Source organism: Platalea leucorodia (assembly GCF_965183815.1).
Source record: "Platalea leucorodia genome assembly, chromosome: 7".
Taxonomy (NCBI): Eukaryota; Metazoa; Chordata; class Aves; order Pelecaniformes; family Threskiornithidae; genus Platalea; species Platalea leucorodia.
This window is the reverse complement of record NC_138829.1, coordinates 31,596,162-31,616,825: the sequence shown is the minus strand read 5'-3', so window position 1 is coordinate 31,616,825 and position 20,664 is coordinate 31,596,162. Positions and strand designations below refer to the sequence as shown.

The window sequence follows — 20,664 nt, the reverse complement described above, 5'->3', positions numbered from 1 at the left end:
TTCAGTGGCATCCATGGCCAGCAGAAGTCAGAGAAGTCAGATCAAATACACGTTTCCCAGATTCAGCATTTTCTGTATCCCTTACTACCAAAGTTTGTAAAGCCAGCACAGTAATGCATTTCAATATACCTGAAGATGCAAACTTCAAAACGTTAACTTACATTTATAATTCTAATACAAAAAAATTATTTCCTCAATACAGACAAAATAACGTGTGTGTAGAGAATGCAAAAGTTCTCTCATAATGCTACATTCACATACATAAGCAATTCTTTATATGTCTAGAGAAAGAATAAAATACAAATTATTCTAATTTAAAGCTTCATGTACTTTCAAATTGTTGCAGAGCTGGTTGATCATTTAATTCGTGAGGATCTGAATGCCAACTTTGGAATCAAATAACAACAATAGCCTCTCTCTTGTTATATAATGATTTTTGTTGTTTTCAAAACCTCTCTCTTGTATTGCTAAATAGAGGGGGGAAAAATGGTGACATTATTACTTAAAAATTGATTTCTTAACAGAAAAAATATGCTTCCTAAATTAAAGGTAAACGATGCAGCTTCACTCATCAGCAATGTATGAGATACACCCAGTGTTTTAGCGAGACCCATGAAGGAGTTTTTTCCTTCAGATCTTTTCCTGAGGCATCTCCAAATACATTCTAGCAAGTTTTTACATATTGATTATTTACCTCTCAAATAAGTAAGCAGACATTTGCCAACCTTTTAAACTGACCATGTAAAGTTTTTTGTTCTTAGGCCATCTTTGAACAAACAGGTCTGATTTTCAGTAGCTTTGAAAGTTTAGAAATTCTTGTCTCACACTTTAGTCTTCAAAGGGGATTTCATCCTTATTCTCTAATCTAGGTTACACCCCAAAAAAAGTGAAACCTGCCAAACTGTCAGTAAAACTGCCACAAATCTTTTTTTTCCTTTTGTAACAATGTAAAGCACTTACTTCTGGGTAAACCAAGGTATTTAACAAAATTATGTGACCACAGTACAAAACATTATACAAGCCATACAGTACTCTGAACTGTCACCAAAATGTTAACATTCTTAAAATTTAAGCATACAATTGCACATACAATTATGAACATGCATTGCATATTAAGATATGTTGAACAATCAGCAGCAAAATTTTAGCTTAGACTATATGCCCTTAGTTTACTCAATGGCTGTCTATCAGTCCAGGATATTAACTTTAGATGGCTAAATTACATAATGTGACCATTTGATAAGAGCCTGTTAAGAAGCATAGGAAAAATGAGCAAAGAGGGAGGGAAAACAAGAAGTAATACAACAAACATTAACTTTAGCTTTGCCTTAACCTTGGCCTTCCCTCTAAGCCCTAACAGCAAGCTGGGGTCTAAATAATGCATCATTTTTCCTGTAGAACATCTCTAACATGCACATGTCCTCACTGTGAAGACATATAAATCAAGCATGTCCTCATCAGCTCACTTCTCAGGCAGTATATAGTCTTCCTTCCTTGAAAAATTACACATTGTTCCACTTAAAACAATCTTTGCAGCAGATGGGTGTAGTATTTCATTTTATCATTCCTTCCTTTCATCTCTGCACAGACTGACCCTTCACCATTCCACAAGCATAGATAACTCAGCAGGCCCCTCCCCTACAGAACATTTTTTTTATTTCTAATCCATAAGATTTGAGGTCTTTATTTCATATTGAAAGGGCTAGTGGTTTTTACTAACCATTTTTGCTAACCACAGGTTTCCATGAGGAACTTTTGTGCTTTTGCCCACAACCTAAGATGGATTTCTCATATGGTTTTCTTCAAAGATACTGCTGATAAACTGCGGGTTTTAATGCTGAGATATCGTTCCACGTGGTTTACAATACAGTGTAATAACCAGCTGCCCAGCACACCTTGACTGCAAAGTACTGAAGGCAGGTACTTCTTCCCCGTACACAACATAACATATAATAAGGCTCTATCATAACCCAGGCTGCTTAATCTCTATTAGGCATTAATGCAACAAATGTACACACATAAGCATGAAGAATTTAAAAGCACTGTTAGAAATAGCTTTTCCAGCTGTTTTCTACCTCATCTTTTGTAGGTATATTTAACTATCCGATAACCACTCTTTTTGCTTTACAGTCCTCTCTTTAAATACACCAGGTGATCTCATACAAAGCATCATGGTGACTACTTCAATGTGCCACCTTAATAGTTACATTCTCAAAGATACGGTTAATGCCTTTTATAAGCATACTATTATCAAGATTAATGATTTTAAGTTTTTTTCCAGAGACGAACAAGAGGCTACAGGTGTAACACAAAGCATGAAGAGGAAAAACATGGATTGATTAAATCCATATATAGGTTGTGTCAACTCCTGAACTAATTTTAGCTGTGTCCTACAGGGCAATGCCACTACTTTAACTTGAATATTAGCTTAATCATGCCAAACTGCATCCTCTGAGAATCACAGAAACATCAGAACCTCTGGAAGTTATCTAGTCTGACTTTTCACTTACAGACTGCCTATCTCCAACACAAGGTTTTGTTTACCCAAGTCCAAAAACAAAGTATGAAGTTTCCATCACCTTTCTGGGTACCTGTTCCAGTACTGCATTACTCTCCTAGCAAAGAAGTTTTTCCTAGTGTCCAATCGGAATCTCTTTCAAATCATAATTTGCAGTTACTGCTCTTTGTTTCACCCTCTGTCACCAGCTAGAAGAGTTTGGCTCCATCACCTTCGTAACTCCACTTAAAGAACTTGCTTAGTTCACATCAAGAACAAATTCAGCACCAGAATGCAGCTCAGAACCTCCTCGGTTCTGTGACAGTTGCCAAATGAAAGAAATCAAACGGACGGAAGAAAGAGGAGGTTTACATTGGATGATCATTTAACCTAGATTCTCCGGGCCAAGATCAGAACAAAAAGCATGACCATAAACACAGACTGAAGATAGACTAGAGATGTTTCTAGATGTAGAGCACAAATATTTACTTTCCAAATTGTTTGATTCTACCGTATTTTCTGCCTAACAATCTGTTAGCTGGTTACCTGAACTCTTTCTGCTACAATGACTTATCAAGGTTCTTGTGACAAACAGGCCAGCAGACATACTGTTATATGAGAAGGATAACATACAGACAGCAAAGTTTAATTTTCCTTGGGAAATGAGGATAAAAACAGAGTCTAGAATCAAGACATCCTCTCCCTTAATCTAATACCCCACACACAAACACACACACAGGCTTTTACCAGATTGTTTCAACTTTCACTCCATTTCTTACCCCCCCCCCCCCCCCCCCCAATTTTTTTGTGTAGGACAGCCAACTCTTTGGGAAAAAACGCAGTGAAAACTATGTGGCTTTGGAACGGGACAGACTCCCACTCATATTCTCCATATTTTGCTGCATCTCTTCTTTTTAGAGGTATAATAAATGTACCAGAACAAATGCACAAGTTCCCACATATTGCAAATATCTGAAAGGTTGCATTTTATGATTTTAGTGTACAATTTTCCCACTTTCCTAGATGTAGTTGATTTTGGGTGGCAATATGAAATACTCAGACAGATAAGTTCAGCACTTACAACATTAGCACACCTAAAGTCACGTCATGTAAACAGACAGCAAACCTGTAATGCAACCCTTTAAAGCTGATGCAGAGGGGGACCGAACTCCAGAGCAAAATGGAAGAGTTATTACAGCTAGACTGAAAACAGTGTTGATCACTGTCCTCCTTATCAGTGGGGTTTCCTTCACCCCATCCCATGGATCAAAACCACAATTTAATAAGTTTAAATCACATAAACAATCCTTTGTGGCCCAAGGATCTGTGGGGCTTGCAGGACTGTTTCAGTCTGAATACAGACCCTAGCCTAGCATCCATACATTACATAAGGACCTACATTACATAATTTATGGTGCTACAAAGAGAGAGCCCGTGGTACACTTCACCATTGTGGTCCACATACATTAGTAATTTCTATTTTTATGTAAAAGGATTTCTCAGGTGGTAGGAAAAAGATAAAGCACTATCAAAGTCGCTGCTTTTAAGGACAAGCATCTTTTAGGCAAATTGCCTCCTAGCCAGAATGTTGCTCCCAGTCCCAGCTGTGTCTTGTCGGTGCTTTTGCAACTGACAAGATGCTAACAAAAACTATTTCTAACACTTGAGAAAGAAAAAAAAAAAAAAATTTCTCAAGGTTGATTCCTTTTTTTTTTTTTTTTTTTATAACTTGAAGAGAGAAGAAACAGAACATGCTTTCAGACTGCACAGGATATGTTCAGACACGGTTCTTCTGAAGTGTACAAGATACAGGTTTAGAGCTGGCAACTGTGGTCATGGTTTGCAGCTTCTCTTTGTAGACCTTCGTACACCTTGTGCTTAAAATTACATTGGAAAGACCTTTTTATGCCAACCGCTAATAAAAGCCTCTAAATGCTTCTTTTCTTAGGAAACAGCCAAGATCCAGACTAGATGAAGCACATTCACATTTCTTACTTTTTTAGAAAAGAATAAAAATTGGTATTCAATAAATTTTGATCAAAATAACCAACTATGTTCTAGCTTTAATGTCATAACACTGTTTCTGAGCTGATTCTGACTGCAGAAGAGGCACACACAGCAGGTCATGGCTGTGTAAGAGAGTCAATCACAACAGCATTATACATTTTGCATGGTGGGAGAAGTGAAAGCTTACCTCTTCACCAAGTTTTCCTCAGCTGAAGAAGAAAACAGAATTACAAGGAACGAGCAAAAGGAACCCACAAATACATGGAGGAAGAGAAAGTAAAAGGCAGTGATATACACTGAAATTTATGTCTAACTTTATGTCTATACATATATCACTGTAATATGTCCACACTATTACCTCTACATTATAGTGTGATACACTACACTGCCTTTCTAACCTTCACACGTTGTTCCAGCGGATAAAACTAGAAGAGGATTTAGAAAGCAAAACTCTGCTTCATGAAGTAGCTGACTTGAAGTGCATAATTCACAGTTTTATACTTTAAAAGTTCAAAGACAGATATGTAGAAGTTATTTTAATCTTATACACAGTTTTTGAGTGACATCAAGTCTGTCATCATCTTAGACTGTTACATGGACAGAAATATTTAAAAGGAAAGAATAGTCCCAAAAAGCAAGAGATCATTTAGCACTACTACAAGTCTTGTATGAGGAAGAAGAAAGTTGAAATCCTGTGAAAAAAAATCTGGTTTGACCTGCAAAATCCTGGACTTTCATAGGGACGCCACAAGCCAGGAGAATGTAAACAAAGGTGATGTCCAGGTAGAGCACTGAGAAGTTTATGCTGGGCATCCCAGCTTACTCCAGTGAGGGCCCCACCAGCCAAGCACAGAAAGGCATTATTGCATCAAAAGTCTCCTCTCACAAAGTAGTAAAGCACAATGAACATAACACGTATCGAAAGAAAATCACTGTCAAGGCTGGGGTAAAAGGTATCTCAACAAAATGGTGATTTTTTTTTTATTTTTTTAATTCTCATGTAACCCACATTCTCTTGGAGTTAAGGAGACATGATAACAAAATTCAGGTAGCCTTTCTAGCAGAACCTCTACAACCAACCCTGTGTAAGAGACACTGAAGTCTGACACTGAAAAATTAAATGAGTATTTTACTGGAACACACCCTAAGGCAGATTTCTAATCTATCCCAAAACTGACAACTTGACATTATGCAAGAAGCATACAGTAGCTACAGTAGAAAACAATTTGAAAAGAGAACTCCTCCAAGCAGCAAGAGCCAAATACAAGTCAATTGCTAGCACTGACTAAAGACACATAGACAGCAACACTGTTGTATGGGGAGGATTAATCAAATATTTCTAGAGAATAGATCAACCTGTGGCACACACTTCTGAACATAGAGGCAGAAGCAAAACGTTTCCTAACAGGTGCAGAGCATTTAGAAATCTGCACTGAGCAGCTAAAATGAATTCACCTACACTTTGGATAATCACTTGGGAGAGAGATTTAATTTATATACATAACTGCATCTGTATAACTGCAGCCATATTACATAATGTCAACATAAACTGGTCTGATGTCAACCAGAGGGCAAAGTCAAGAAGTTCGTGATGGCCTATAGCATTGTACAAAAATAATTTAAAAACCCTACAAACAATACACGTGCTTATCACAGGTTACTTGAGATAGACAACACTCGGTCTCACTGTACTTAATTTGTCTTTATCATTTGTAATTTTTAATTTCATAAGATGTCCTTAAAATAATTGCTAGCGTAGAGTCACAAAAAAAAAAAAAAAACAACAACAAAAAAAACACCACCAAACATACATTTGGCAAAAGTTTTTAATCAAAATAGTTTCATATACAAAATACAGTAAAAATAAGAAACCAAAGTAACAATACATAGACTTCAAGAAGCATGCTTGTTTCCTTGCAGGTAACCACGGTATAATACACATGGTAACCACACAGCCAGATTTCTCCAAACATAAAAAAAAAAAAAAAAATCTAGATAAGAAGAGCCAATAGTTTTGGACTTTTGTGAGGGATTTCCAGAAATCATGGGAAAATACCTGTGGACAAAGTCTGCACAAATCCATACACAGATTTCACACATACTAGGTGTTTCACACACAAGCCACAGCACAAATCACCTGCGTACAACCAGTAAACCCACTGCACCTTCGCAACACACTGGGCTTACTGCGCGTTCCCAGATCATCCTTGTGGTTTATGCCCAGTAAGTCTTGTTTCAGACAGACAGTTAGATGTCAGGTATTGCAAATTCACTGAGCACGTCATACAAATGATTTTTAAAAAGTAGAAGATGAATAAGCATTATGGAAATTATGTATTTCCTGGTGGAACCATCAGCAGGACTAACAGAAGATCAACACAAGACTCCTTTTATAATTCCTTTAAAAATTAAAATGTCAACTGCTTTGGTTACAAGCCTGTCCTCTATCCAAAGCTCCATCTTATTTCTTATTCTGTGAGAATTCATTTGATAGCCTTTAATCTTTAGTAAGGAATTTCTCAAATGCTGTAGATAAGTTTGTGGCATTAGACCGATTTTCCTCATCTGGATCACTGACAGGATAGATAACAAAGTTAGCATTTCTTAAAAACCCCACAGTTTCTTTAAACAAATTCAAACTGACTTCCTTTCATCAAAGTTATGCTTTTCCTAGCGTTTTCTCACACATGCTCCAAAAGTAATTTTAACTAATCTACAAACTACTGTTACATACACTGACTTACAGTTTCCAGGGTGGAGAATAATTATGTAAAGTCAATAAAAGATTAAACAGTAAACATCAAAAGTCTCACTGGCGTTTATAAGGGTGAGATTATTGGAAAAGTACTTTCACTTTGGAATATGTTTATATGCATGACAAGGCACCTTGCATTCCTCAAACGAAATTTAACAACTTGGTGTTTTCACAACACAAGCACAAAGAAGCATTCCATGCAGAGAAACACTCACTTCAGGGAAGAAAGTTTAACATTTTGTTAATGGTGTACACCAGTTAAAGACTCCATGAGAATGTAACTTTAACAGATAAACAGCACATCTGTACTAACTTATCCAGAACATATGAAGGCAGTGACTACAGCCAAAAATGCAGTGAATATATGAAATACCTACACCCATGTGTCTGATTGAAGGTATATGAGTTTTGGTCACTGTGGTAAAAACCTGTCACAGTTTCTCTTGTTTATCCTGAGGCTAAAAACCTTTCTTTCTAGTATACTATTCACCCTGAGTCCCTGTCTCACTCCAGAGGAAATTCTTTCATTACCACCACGCTCTTGCTTATTTTAGGAGCGTTTGTAGACTGGGGGGGGGGGGGGGGGGGGGAGTACATCATCCATATAAACAAACCCCACATGTTTTCCATGGCTGCTTTAAACCCTTGCAGAAAGGGTTAAACATATTTTCATGTCAACCTTTAGAAAAACTCCCTTCTTCACTCAGACCACAGGTTTAGAGATTCCAGCCTGAGAAAACAAAACTAAGCTTATTTTTGTTTTCCTATTCTATTTATTTAAGAATAAGTTAGATTTCAACCAGAAGCACAAGTGGATGCATACCTGTTCCTGAACGTGTTTGGTTTGATTCTCGGAGACAGATTAGGTACAATAATATTTTAAAAAGGCTCCTGGTCTCATTTGTGACAATTTTCCTAATTTAAGACTGAATACTTTACATAAAGATGAATCTGGGCACAATATTTCAGCTGCAGTATGCCACTTGAACCACCTTTTTATTACTTTTCTTTTTGTCCTGTCCCCTTCCTGAAATGGCCTGCTTTGTGTTTATTAATTTTTTTTTCCTAGTGTGAAATTTCAGAATTATCCAAACCAGTAAACCATCTACAACACTACTTTTATAAATCAGTCTGAACTACACCACGGCCTGTGAAGATCAAATTTTGTTTCTTGTATTTGTTGTTTGTGTTTCCTATTCCTTGCAACTTCTCTGCCTTCAAATGCAGAGGCCTAACCAACATCTGATCTTAGCAGCTGACCTAAGGGCTATTTTATAAAACCCATTCTGAAGTCAAATAATGTTGCATCAAATATTTACTTGAGAACTCAAAGTTTTCAAAACTTGACAATGCCACTACAGTAGCCCAACACCTCATATGTGAGGTATAACAATGACAAAGAATTTCAACAAACATAAAATATAAATAATAACTAGTTTCCCCTTTGCATTAAAACTGTATGAATTTGTATAAAAAATTGTATAAAGATTCCCTCCTTTATCTTTTACTAGTGAAAAGAAAAAGTCTTTGGTAACATGATCATTCCAGACAATTAAAAATACGCCACGTTCCTACTTAGTCTGCTTCGTATTACACTTTTGCCCTATGGAAGTGGTTCTATTGTGTGCAGCTAACCCAAAACGGGCAATAATTCAAACTATTTATCTTCACAAAACAAAGACTGTATTTTACAATATCCTCCCACTGTTCTTGTGGGGGAGTCAGCCTAGAAGTCAAACACTGACACACATTTTGCAGTTGATCCTCATTTCTTGTCAACCACATCATCATTTAAATGCTAAAATTCCATTTCAACTGAAGAAAAAGTAACTCCACCTGAACAAGTCTCAAGTTTTCATGTCACTGGTTCTAAGAAAGACAAACAAAACACACAAACTCAAAGGAACCAAATTTCGTTGTCTTCAGAGCAGTTCTTAACAGATTTAAATGTGCTTGAATTTATGTCTGAAACTGGTATGTACCATTTCATCTTCAGATTTGTTAAGAAAGTGTCCATACAACTATCTCAGGATGAAATTCCTGAAAGAATGCCTCTCATGGACCATGGAGAAAAAGACACACTTTGCTCATTCCTTTTTTCACATCATATACATTAGATTATTAATGTAATTATACTCCCTACCAAAAATTAGAAAACCTAACCTTTGCACTTCAGATGCTGTTTAAAGTCCACTAGCATAAATATATGCAAGTACATGTTTATATCAAAATATAAACTTCTAAATTATACATAGCAATAACAGTTTTATATACATGCATGCACATGTATATTCTATATTATTTATGTATAAAACCACCATATAAAGATTAGAAATATGGTGGTTTTATACATATGTACACACATGCATACATAAATACATATACACACACATCCCGTCTACATTAACATCCTACTCAGGCCTGTGTACGCTCCACCCTGCACACTCTGAGAAGCTTAGGTCAATTTAGCATAAATTTTGAGTAGCACTAAATTAAGTTGGTGTATAACACCGTGCAGAATAAGGGTCATAAATGTCTTGACTCAGGTATACCCACATTACCATGGAAGAGGCTTTCTATAAACAGATCATCTGACACTAACACTGAAGAGAATTCAGCACAATCCTAAAAATAAAGTTGTGTACAAGAGGACTGCTTAAATATTTAACAGCACACCAGATAGACAGAGTTGATTTCAGCAGTCTAACATCACAGAAAAAAAAAAAAAAAAAAAAATAATCACATTTTATCATCCTTATATACTGCTTAAACAATCCAGACCAGAGACTTTGGGAGAAAACTATTACCTGGTAGGCCACTACTTTACAGGCCCAAAGAAACTTGAAAACAGTGTGAGATTTCACTAAAATATTCTTTAAAGTATAGTCTCCTGCTTCATTATGATAAGCAAAATACATCTTTCTCATAAAATCAAGAGTAAGCAATGCTTCAAATCATTTAAGAAAAAGAGAAAAATCATGAACCTACAACACAGAAAAAGTTACCTCACAACAGTTCCAGATACTACGTAATTTTTTTGAAGAGGGTCTCTACCAGTATGCCAAATAACTTTGTATATGCAAACTATCCCGCCATGTTTAGTGAAACGATGTGTGTTAGTGAAGTCATGTATACAGACATACTTGCAGGCTTAAGCTTAAAACAGAGATTCTGAGGACTAAATAACACACAAATAAATCCACAGAGTGGAGGAGGTAGAGGCCACCACCTGGGGAGAAAAAAAAAAAAAAAAGAAAAGAAAAGAAAAGAAAAAAACACAAAGCCTGTCTGTCTTCCAGTTTTCCCCTTCTTTCAGCCACTTCCTTCTCGACAGCCTTGGAAAAGCAGACATTTGGGCTCTGAGAAACGGTGACTAGAAGACAGTTCCTCATTCAAGTGTGCTCTGTAAAGAAGCAGCTAAATGATTCTCTCTTATGTAGTCAGGAAACTGCAACAAATTAAAAGTGTTCAAAATTTTTATGTCAGTACTTACTTAAATAAGTATTAAATAAGTAAGACTTAAATAAGTCTGACTCTTTGAGCACAAGCCAACACATTTAGTTTTCTTTAGACAATGGTACATTGTTAGGAAATTAGGATTAGACTCAAGTTTATAGTAAACCCATGGAATTAATAAGCTACTCGAGCACAAAAATATAAACAATGCATGCACCAATCTTAACTTTTCATTATTGCTAGCACAATAACTTATGAATGGTGAAATATTAAAAGTATTTGTTTCTGACATATATATATGACCAAGTATCAAGTTTTGGCCTACATTGAAAGCAAATACGGTAATAACAAAAGGGTACACCTTTCCTCAGAACTGAATTTAATAAAGCAGGTAACCATTTCTTAAACTAAGAAAAATACAAAATTTAGCAATGAAGATGTGTATTTCAAACTTTTTTGCAAACACTTCATTAGGTGCTCATCAAAAAAACCAGAAATTCCGCTATTTAGTGAAGTTCGGATTGATGGGATCTACAAACAGACATAAGGCAAAGCTATCAACTTTAAAAAAAAAAAAAATCCCTGCCTGCAATTATTTTACCTCAGTAAAAACAAGGGGGGAAAAAAGACCAACTTTTTCCATTATAACCATCCCGAATATTTAGTCTTTTTTTTTTTTTTATCCTTTGCAACCACTATGATACTTTTATGTGGGTCTTTCATACAACACACACTGATAACGTAAAACTTTTAGTATGCAACATGATTATTAAAACACAAAAATCAGAAAAGGCAAAGGACAGGGGAGGTTCAGACGCAAGCGAGGTGGATTGTAGCGCGTTGCGCGAATTCTACCAGAGCCCTGGTGAGCTGTGCCTGGCGATGCTACCGTTTCAGCGGAGCAGCGGCGAGTGCCACCCCCGCGGGCGGTGCCACCTCTGGTCCCCAGGGACCCCGCAGCCGCCGGCCGGCGCTCCCCACCCTCCCGCCGAGTGACCCACCGCCGCCCGGAGCAGCTGCCAGCGAGGCTGACTCAGTCCCCTCCTGCGCCGCGGCCACCTGCCAGCTCCCGGGGCCGGCACCCAGCGCCAGCCGGCACCGCGGCCCCTCTCCCCCGGCGCAGCGCCCACCCCCGCCGCCTGCCACCGTCCCGCGGGCAGGCGGGACCGGGGGCGTTGCGGTCACCCCCGGCCCCGGCTCACGGCTCCGCCGGGCCGCCCGGCACGGGCGAAGGCGTGCGGAGCGCTGCGCGCCGCTTTGAATCCTGGGCTCTCGGGGTTGGTTTTTCCTTGTTGCCGTTTGCTTTTTTTTTTTTTTTTAGTGGAAAGTTTCCTCTCCCAGCAGAGGCCGGGACAACGCGCAAACTGCCCCAGGGCGCCGCGCTGCCATCACAGCTGACAGGTTTCTGCCTCCCCGCCTCCTTCCGCAGCATTAAAAAGCAGGCAGATAGATCCGGCTGGGGTTTATTTTTAAGAACAGCTATTAGTACAGCTAATTGCATCCACTGCCAACAAAATAAAAGTCAAGCTCGCATGCGAGCATCCCACACGGAGCCTCCTCGGCACCGGGGCCGGGGGGGGCGGCAGAGGAAGAGCCGGGGGCCGGGGTGAGGGAAGCCGGGCCGGCGGCAGAGGAGGAGAGGCGCAGGAAAGTTGCGATCGGTCTCGTTAGCCCCGGGCCGAGCCGCCGGGAGGCCGGAGAGAGGAAAGTTCACAGCCACCAACAGCGCCCGCGGGCAGCGGGTCCGGGGGGCGGCGGGAGGGGGCTCGGTTGGGGGCGTTCTTCTTACCTTCTGGTCGACGATGGAGCAAGCCATTTCCCGGACGTGGGCGAGGCTGAACTCCCCCGAGGAGTCCTGCAGCAGCAGCACCGGCTCCCGGCTCAGCCCGATCTGGAGGTGGAAGGCGACGCCGCCGCCGGCAGCAGCCCCCGGCGGCGGCAGCGGGCTGGGCGGCCGGATCAGCGGAGGGGCGCTCATCGAAAACTTCCCGCCGGAGGCGCCGCCGGAGCCGAGGGGTCAGGGACGGAGGGGGAAAGGCGGGCGCCGGGGCGAAAAGTTTGCGGCCGCCCAGGAGACGACGGGCAAGTGCCCCCGCAAAGTTTCAGGGAAGTCCCGCCGAGCTCCTCCCGGGCGAAAATGGCGAGGGGGGGGCGGAGGACCGGGGAGGATGCAGACAGGAAAAGGCGGCGAGAGAGACGCGCAAGGCGAGGGGGGAGCCCGGCCCAGCGCCGCCGAGGTGGTGCCGCCGCTCCGGCTGTTGGCGCTGTGCGGGGGCGGGGCGGGCCGCGCCCTCCGCCGGGACGGGCCCGCCGCCCAGCTGGGCCGGGCCGCGCCGCGCCGCGCCGCGCCGCGCCGCCACCAAACGGCGGACGCGTCCCGACAGGCGGCAGGGGCCGACCTCGGCGCCGCGGCCCCCGGGCTGCCCAGCCCACGCGGGGCTGGCTGGTTCCCCCGCGGCGGGGCTTCGCCTCAGCCGTCTCTGGTCTCCCCACCCGGCCCGGTCAGTGGGCTGGGGAGAGGAGAGCCTCCCCGTCCCCCGTCACCCCCGTTGGGCAGTACCTCAAAGCCGCCTTCATCCCGCCTCGCCCGGTCCTCTGCGCCCTCCCGGGCCGCAGGTGGAGGCAGAGCCTGAGGAAGAGTGGTGGTTTTCCCTCGCCGGCAGGCAGCGCGGTGGCCTCTCCCGGGCAGGGTGGCGGCAGCTGCCCCCGAGGACGGAAAAAAAAGTGTTAGGGGAGCGGGGGCTCCGGCCTGGCCCCCGCTCTTCTGCCTGGCCCCAGCCGGCCGCTCTGGCCAGCACCGCGCCGCCTCCTCCAGCAGCCCCCGTAGGTTTTGGGGAAGAAACAAGGGACAGCTCTCACCCATCTCTTCTCTAAACCAGGTTCCAGTTTCAGCTACAGTCTGTGCTGGGGAGGAGCTCCCTGCCACCTAAAACCAGGATGAGTTACTCTTCCCAGCTCTCAGGATCGGTGCAAGCCCCATCCATTTGTGCAGGCAGCACCGACGGCAGGCAACGTTTAGTCTTAAAAGTCCATCCCTAATCTCCACTTGGAAATCTGTGAAGGCAATGGAAACATGAACTGTAAATATTTTAGGTACCAATGGAGAAACTCTTGAACTATATATATGGCACCTGTAAGGATGGTCGTACTATATCTATGTTTGTAAGTAAGTACAGTGGTTGATTTACAATTTTACAACAAATTTGATTTACAAATTTTACAATTTACAAATTTACAACCTGTGTCTTTACAAACTGCTTTTTGGACCAAATGTACAGCTGCAGTGTTGTTTCATTTTGGTCAGCTGTCTTATTAGGACCCATTTTGCTATTGTCAGCTTGTTTGCCACCTGGGATTTGCACACACAGCACCTTACTGTCTATCTAATTTTTGAATCTGTTTGTTCTTTGGTGAATTTTCTTTTGAAATTATTGCATTTTAATCTGCATCTTCTACAGACTACTAAATCTGCTGCAAATGTCAGCACTCTAGAATGAGATGATTACTAGTCCCACTTAGACTTTTCCTTATCACATGAGGAGTAATAATCATTTTCAACCATATTCTTCGGCTTTGCTGTTGAAAATTGTACTTAATTTTGCTGTGGTCTGCAGTATTTCCTTACGAATTAATCAGTTTCAGTATAGTAGTGTACCTTGGCTATGCTGGTTAGCGTTGTGACGGGCTGTTTCCTAACAGCTCCCCGTATACTAGACATTTTGGTGTTTGGATATTTTGGAGCATGTACATTTGTGCTCCCAGGTCAAAGCTTGCTGAGGCGTTATAACTGCTGCAAGCTTCCCATGATCCCATGGCCCAGCCAGCTATTCTGTGCAGGAGTCAGCACAGGAGGACTACGGGGTCCATGTGTGAATCTGTCGCAGGCTGGGAATGCGAGGTCCAGGTGCTGTCCATGAATGGCTGTCATAAGTTCGAATGCAAATGCAAGGCCAGAGCCACGTCAGTTAGCTGGTGGTAGTTTTTTTTCTGAGCGCTGTAGTTTCTACTTCTCCCCTGTTGAAAGAAGCATATTAGAAGATCCTGAAGCCTTGCTTCATTGTTCAGGTGATCCTTGAAGGCAGTAAAGGGTCATAAGTGTCATCGACTACTCTCAGAGTGCCTCTTCTGTACAGCTTGCTGTGGCAAAAGCAGATGTGGCTCTGATCGCAACAGGGGCGCGAGTTGTTCCACATCCTCTACATCCTCTGTGCCAACATGGGCACAAGTTTTTCTTTAAAAAGAAAGATTACAGTATTTTTAAAAAGTTGGAGGTTGCTGAGTCATTTGATTAGTGTATCAGCCATGTTGAATACACCTTTGTAATTGGAATAGATGAGGACAGAACTTCTTCAACACTGTGTCAGCCAGTCATATATAGATGCTATTTATAAAAGGATTCGGTGAAATCACATGATGTGATCCTGAGTACAATCTGGCCTGTGGTACTGACTGAAATGTCATCTATTTCATGATCCTTCCAGATGGGAGAATTATTGCGCTGATGCCAGGGAAGGGAAAAGACCGTCCACAGCAGTCTGTTCTCTTCCCTGTGACCTGATACAGTGTGCATGCCTGGTTGAGCCCATCTGTACATGCATCGTTGGAAAAACCTCTGGAAGTTTAGGTTTCACTGCACCTGTACAGCTCAATTAAGCAGTACCGGAACTGCCACATGAACTTACAAAGAAAAAAAATGAGTTTGCTGCACATGGCTACACAGTTTATGCATGTAGTTACATACAGGAAGAGGGCAGTCAGCAGAGGATGTCACTGTAACATCACATTATGCAAACCTTTCCCAGCTGCCCCCAGGGTATAGTTGCTGTAACATTACTTCTAATTACTCTGTATCACTACAGTATGAAGGGTGAATAGTGGTCTGTGTATGTTCTCATGTATTGTATACTTGACCCTCCACTGAAACTGTTATCTTTCTTCTTCTCTTTCAGCTTACTACATTGTATAGACAGAATTCTGTTCTATTCGTTGGGAATAAGCATCACCCCCTTCATGAAGTTTTTGTTGCTTTCTGCTTTTCTCCATCTGTGATGTAACTGGTCCTTTTTGAACAGCCACCTATCCATTTATCTTTCTGCTCTTTAACACAAGAAATTATATGATGCCTGTGTTTTAATATAAAAAATTCAAGATCAAATATCTAGGAAAGAATAATGCAGGATATGCCTAAGGAATGGAGAATATTCTATAAGGCAGTTTCTTTGACATAGATGGCATTAGTTTTTAGGTCAAAGTTGTTAACCTAAAATTTAGTTCTGACATGTTTACATAGAGAGTAGAACACAGGTGATTATGATGAGATGATTACTACTGGTTTTGTGAGACAGTGGAATATCATATCTGGTTCTGGGATCAGTATTTTGAAAAGTAGTTTGCTTGGCAGTATACTCAATAGTATAGTGTATCTTGGCAAGGAGAAAATAACAGGACTAAAGCAGGGAAAGAAGTAAGAAGCAGCAATCTCTGGAAGCTGGATAGAAAGTGAGACTGGAAATAAAGCTCAAATTTTAACCATAAGAATGATTACTCATTAGAATGCAAAGAAAGTGGCAGATAACCTTTTTTATCTTTTCAACTTCAGACTGAGAGTTTACTCACACGCAAGCTTTTGGACTCAATACAGTGGTAACTTCTTTGTTTCCCAAGGTCAGAGTGGAAGATAATGGACTTTGTCCATTACTTATATTCTTAATGGGATCCAAAAAAGGCAGGCAGATTTTGTTGTCTGTGACAGCACACACAAATCCAAGGATGTAAAGATAGTTGTCTTTCTTTTTCCCTTGAAAGAAGTGTATCTTTTCTAGCTCAGAAGGAGGGCATCATCTGTCCAGGAAGAAAGTGAGTTGGCCTAAAGCCTTTGCTCCTTAGGTCACTTCCACTTGTTCACATCTGCTGGACTCCATAGGTTGTTCCACGCAGAGCAGAGCCTGTGGAAGAGGGTCTTCTCCAAGCCACTGCTGAAGACAACAACAGCTTTTCACCCTTGAAAATTTACCTCCTCAACCTGCAACAACAGATCAAATGTAAAAGTAGGAAAGACACTGTTTGTTGCTGAATCAGGCCAATACCCATTTTTGCATTCTATCACTAAAAATTTTTCTGTTTCCCTCATCTCACACATTCTTGAACCACACACACCTCCAGGATTACTGCTTTGATCAGGCATCCCAATGCCATTTTTTCAAGCAGTCCAGCTTCTTGGTGTATTGACTTGCATCCAGAGCACAGTCCATTATAAGCTCCAGATCTCTTCCTGCTAAGTAATTATTTTGTTCCTATTTCTGTATATCTGAAGTTGATTATTCCTGCACAAGCATCCTTCATTACACATATCTGTATAGACACCCCTCCTATTTTTCCAGGCCATTACACCAATTTGTTGAGATCATTTGAATTTGAATCACGGCTACTTCCATGGCATTTGCAGTCTATCTCCTTTTTGTATAATCCACAAGTTTAAAAGGTACAGTAATTATTCAGGTCATTAGTAAAGGATTGAATAAAACAGGACAAAGTATAGAATCCCATGGAATTCCATCACACCCATACTCTTTGGGTGTTATTACCCAACTAGTTTTGTGTCAACTTTATATTATTTTCTTCCCAGCCTGATTTGCTCTGTTTGCTCAAAAGAATGGTTTATGAGACTGTGTCAAAAAAACTCATCAGTCAAAATACATCACACCTATTGCTTATGCTCTGTAACAGGAGGAATTGAATTAGTTTGGCATGATTTGTCTTTTACAACAAATCAGTGCTGGCCTGATACTGATTTCATTGTTGTGTTCCAGTGTTTACATGTCTTTATTGTTCTAGACTACTTTCACACATCAGTAATACCCAAATACTTTTTTTTCTACTCTGAATCTCCCAGTGTCACACCCATCCACTAATCTTCAAAGATAAGTATTTATCATTTTGTGGTTGCTTCAGTGAGATATTTAAGTAACCTAATATTCTAGGTTTATCAGACACTATTTGGAAAATTATCTGTATACTCTATAACTTCTTTTGCCCCCTGCTAGGTTTATTTTTTTCATTGTTACTAAGAGTGTTACTGTGCTAGTCACCTGCTTGAAAAAAAGGCATTATGGATGACAGCATTATCCAACATATCTTTTCTGTTGGCAGTGGATCAATATTTCCAGAAGTTACTTTTCATTATATTATGATCTGCGAAATGCAGATAATGTATTGTGTATTCCAACTAACAAACTTGAGCAGAAACCTCAAATTTTACAAGCAGTATCTCTTGCATCTAGATGTGGTTTACATATTCTTTATATAGACTTAGATTTTAACACTGAACTTTCAGCCAAATCTGTTTATGTTAAGAATATGTGAACTTTTCCTGTTGCTACAGTTGAATACTGTGGTATGTGCATTCTTACTAAGCGGCAAAACATACTTTATTAAAGATAGCTCTACAAAAGCGAAACCATTTTTCCTTTCTGCTGTTTTCAGATGGTGAAATGATGTTTAAAGTGGACTGCATGCTCCCATAACTTCTCTCCTGAAGCAGACACCATTGAGGAGGAAGTTCTTTGGTTCAAAAATAGAGCATTGAAAAAAAAAGATTAACCCAGGAAGAGTGAGAAAGTCAGACTGGTAAATACAATGGAATGAAATTTGGGAAGAAATGTGGAGACTATGATGGAAAGTAAAAGGACACTAGAGCTGGAAATGCAAATGTCACTGGACCTGGGATTGGTATTGTGTTAGGGGCTGAACTGGTAAGTTAAATGAAGCTCATATCTGAAATACTGGCAAAATAGTTTTACAGATAAGCTCCTGGGTATTTATTTGGAGAGAAGTAGTAGATGTTAGCTGTAGAACTGCTTAGGGATTTTCTGATGAGCTACTTTTTTCCATGAGAAGATTATAACATTTTAAGATCTAAATGGTTGATGTGAATACTGTCAGTAAATCTCCCAAATTGTTTTGTTTGTTGTTTTGGTTTTGTTGTTGTTTTGTTTTTAAATGTTTCCAATTGTTGAAATTGCTTCAGCGTTTCTAAAAGGAAAGTTTTGGAGTATTATCTTCCATGACTTTCTGCTAAATGTTTTAGATAATTAGGACAAAACATTTAAAACATTAAACTTAAAAATTCAAAGCTCAAGTTTAAAAATCTGAGACAACTCAAGGTAGTATTTTTTATAAATGGATCACAAAAAAAAATCAGATTTTTTTATTTTTTAATATCTTAGGAATAGAAGTTAAAATCTGATTTAGGCTGGCAAAACTGTTTTCAGCCTATGTAAGCCTCTCTCTGGGCAAACTGACCATGGACATACAAGGCAGATTAACATTAAAATAGGTTCTGAAAGATTGCAGGATAAAGCTTTCTTACGTCAAACTTCTGCATACTTCATTTCTTTCCTTTGAGCAAAAAGCATGCTGGTTTGGGATGGAAGAGGCTTTTTGGTGTTTTTTTTCTGTGTTCCAAACTGACCTCGCTATACTTGAAAAATTCTGGGATAGGACAGGCTCCATTTATCCCAAAGTATGCTTTGAAGATGTTTGTTATGGCTTGACGATAAAATAACTGATGCATTCAGATAAGCATGAGTATCTTGGCATTGCTTGTGCATATTTGTGCAAATTGTCCTCACTAGCTCTCTGGTTCTTAGGAGCATGGTACTTCTGGAACAAGGCAGTCGTTGCTGCTTAAAACTGCTGAGGGACATGCTTCCCATTCTGAGGATACTGGAAATGAAGTAGTCATTGTACCTTAAAGGAAGACACAGCACAGGTTTTATTCAGCAATTTCTTAATGCTACTTCTTAGATGATTTCTGCATAGTGTATTCTGTGTGAAGGACACTTCATCGCTTGCATAGCACCGTTTCAGCAAACAGTCTCCTGAATGTCACTGTCATACAATTCTACAGAATTCTGGGCTGCAGTGACCTGAAATTTCTAGGTCTGAGAGCCAGACTTTGTAATAGTATATAAGAGCTGTTTCCTCTTCAGAAATGATTACATGATTTTCACGATTTAGCTGGGGATAATTTTCAACAAGCAGCTAGTATGTTTGCTATATTTTGGTAATTGTCTTGAAACTAGATTGATAATTCAGTTAGTAAAATATGTACGCTACTGAAAATCAGTTATACTGTATTATAGTTAAATTTGGGTTTTATTACAGCCAAGTTCTTGAAGTACTGTTCACTTATTAATACATACAGGCGTAACCAATTTACAAACTTTGTTCTTTTACACATCAGGAACCTGTTATATTGTTACTTAACACTAATATTTTTGTGGCTGCTGTCCAGGCCTCCATGTCATTTCCACTGAAATTCTTTGGCAGTTCAAAAAATAATCCAGGTCCTGGGAATGAGAGTACTGCCCATGCAGAATCAGATACATATGTTGTAATTTATGCATGATTTTGACCTGTAAGAATGGGTGTTACTATTTCTGTGAGCAGACACAGCCTAAAGAAAGAGGTATAAGTTGTTAACTATCCATCAACAGTTGTCTCCAAAGCTTATGGGACATGTCAAAGTAGAGAACATTCAGAGTGGCCAAGGGTACGTAAAGATGGCAGAGTCTTATTTGTGATCTAAGCAATGTATGATAGTATGGAAAGGATACAGGTTTACAGGCAGTTTTAAAATGGAGCTAGAAATTTATCTAGGAGATAGATATTTCTGAAATGACTACTGACTTTTTACTCCAGTATTTTAAAAAGATGCTTGTCAGACTGGTTAGTCCCATTACTAGTTTTACCATACTTTTATGTGGTTTGATATTTTTATCCACAAAATTTGGTGTACAATATAACTTGAATAAATTAAATTATGGTTAACCTCAATTATTTAATGATTGCTGCATGAATGCTAAGACCACATACAGGCCCAGGTAATACTTAGGTGGGATTATTGAGACAATAGATATAAGACAAACGATAAACACCAGTCCTCTAT

General features: G+C 40.2%; 1 protein-coding gene across 2 annotated transcripts in view; it reads right to left on the bottom strand.

Moving 5' to 3' along the window:
• PRKD1 (protein kinase D1) overlaps window positions 1–12,841 on the bottom strand; it is a 145,288-nt gene extending 132,447 nt beyond the window's left edge. For both annotated transcript variants that reach the window (XM_082317007.1, XM_082317008.1), the window contains exon 1: window positions 12,505–12,841. In XM_082317007.1, the coding sequence (XP_082173133.1) occupies window positions 12,505–12,693 (189 nt within the window). In that variant the 5' untranslated portion in view covers window positions 12,694–12,841. The remainder of the gene's footprint in view (window positions 1–12,504) is intronic.
• Between the last annotated feature and the right edge of the window lie 7,823 nt (window positions 12,842–20,664).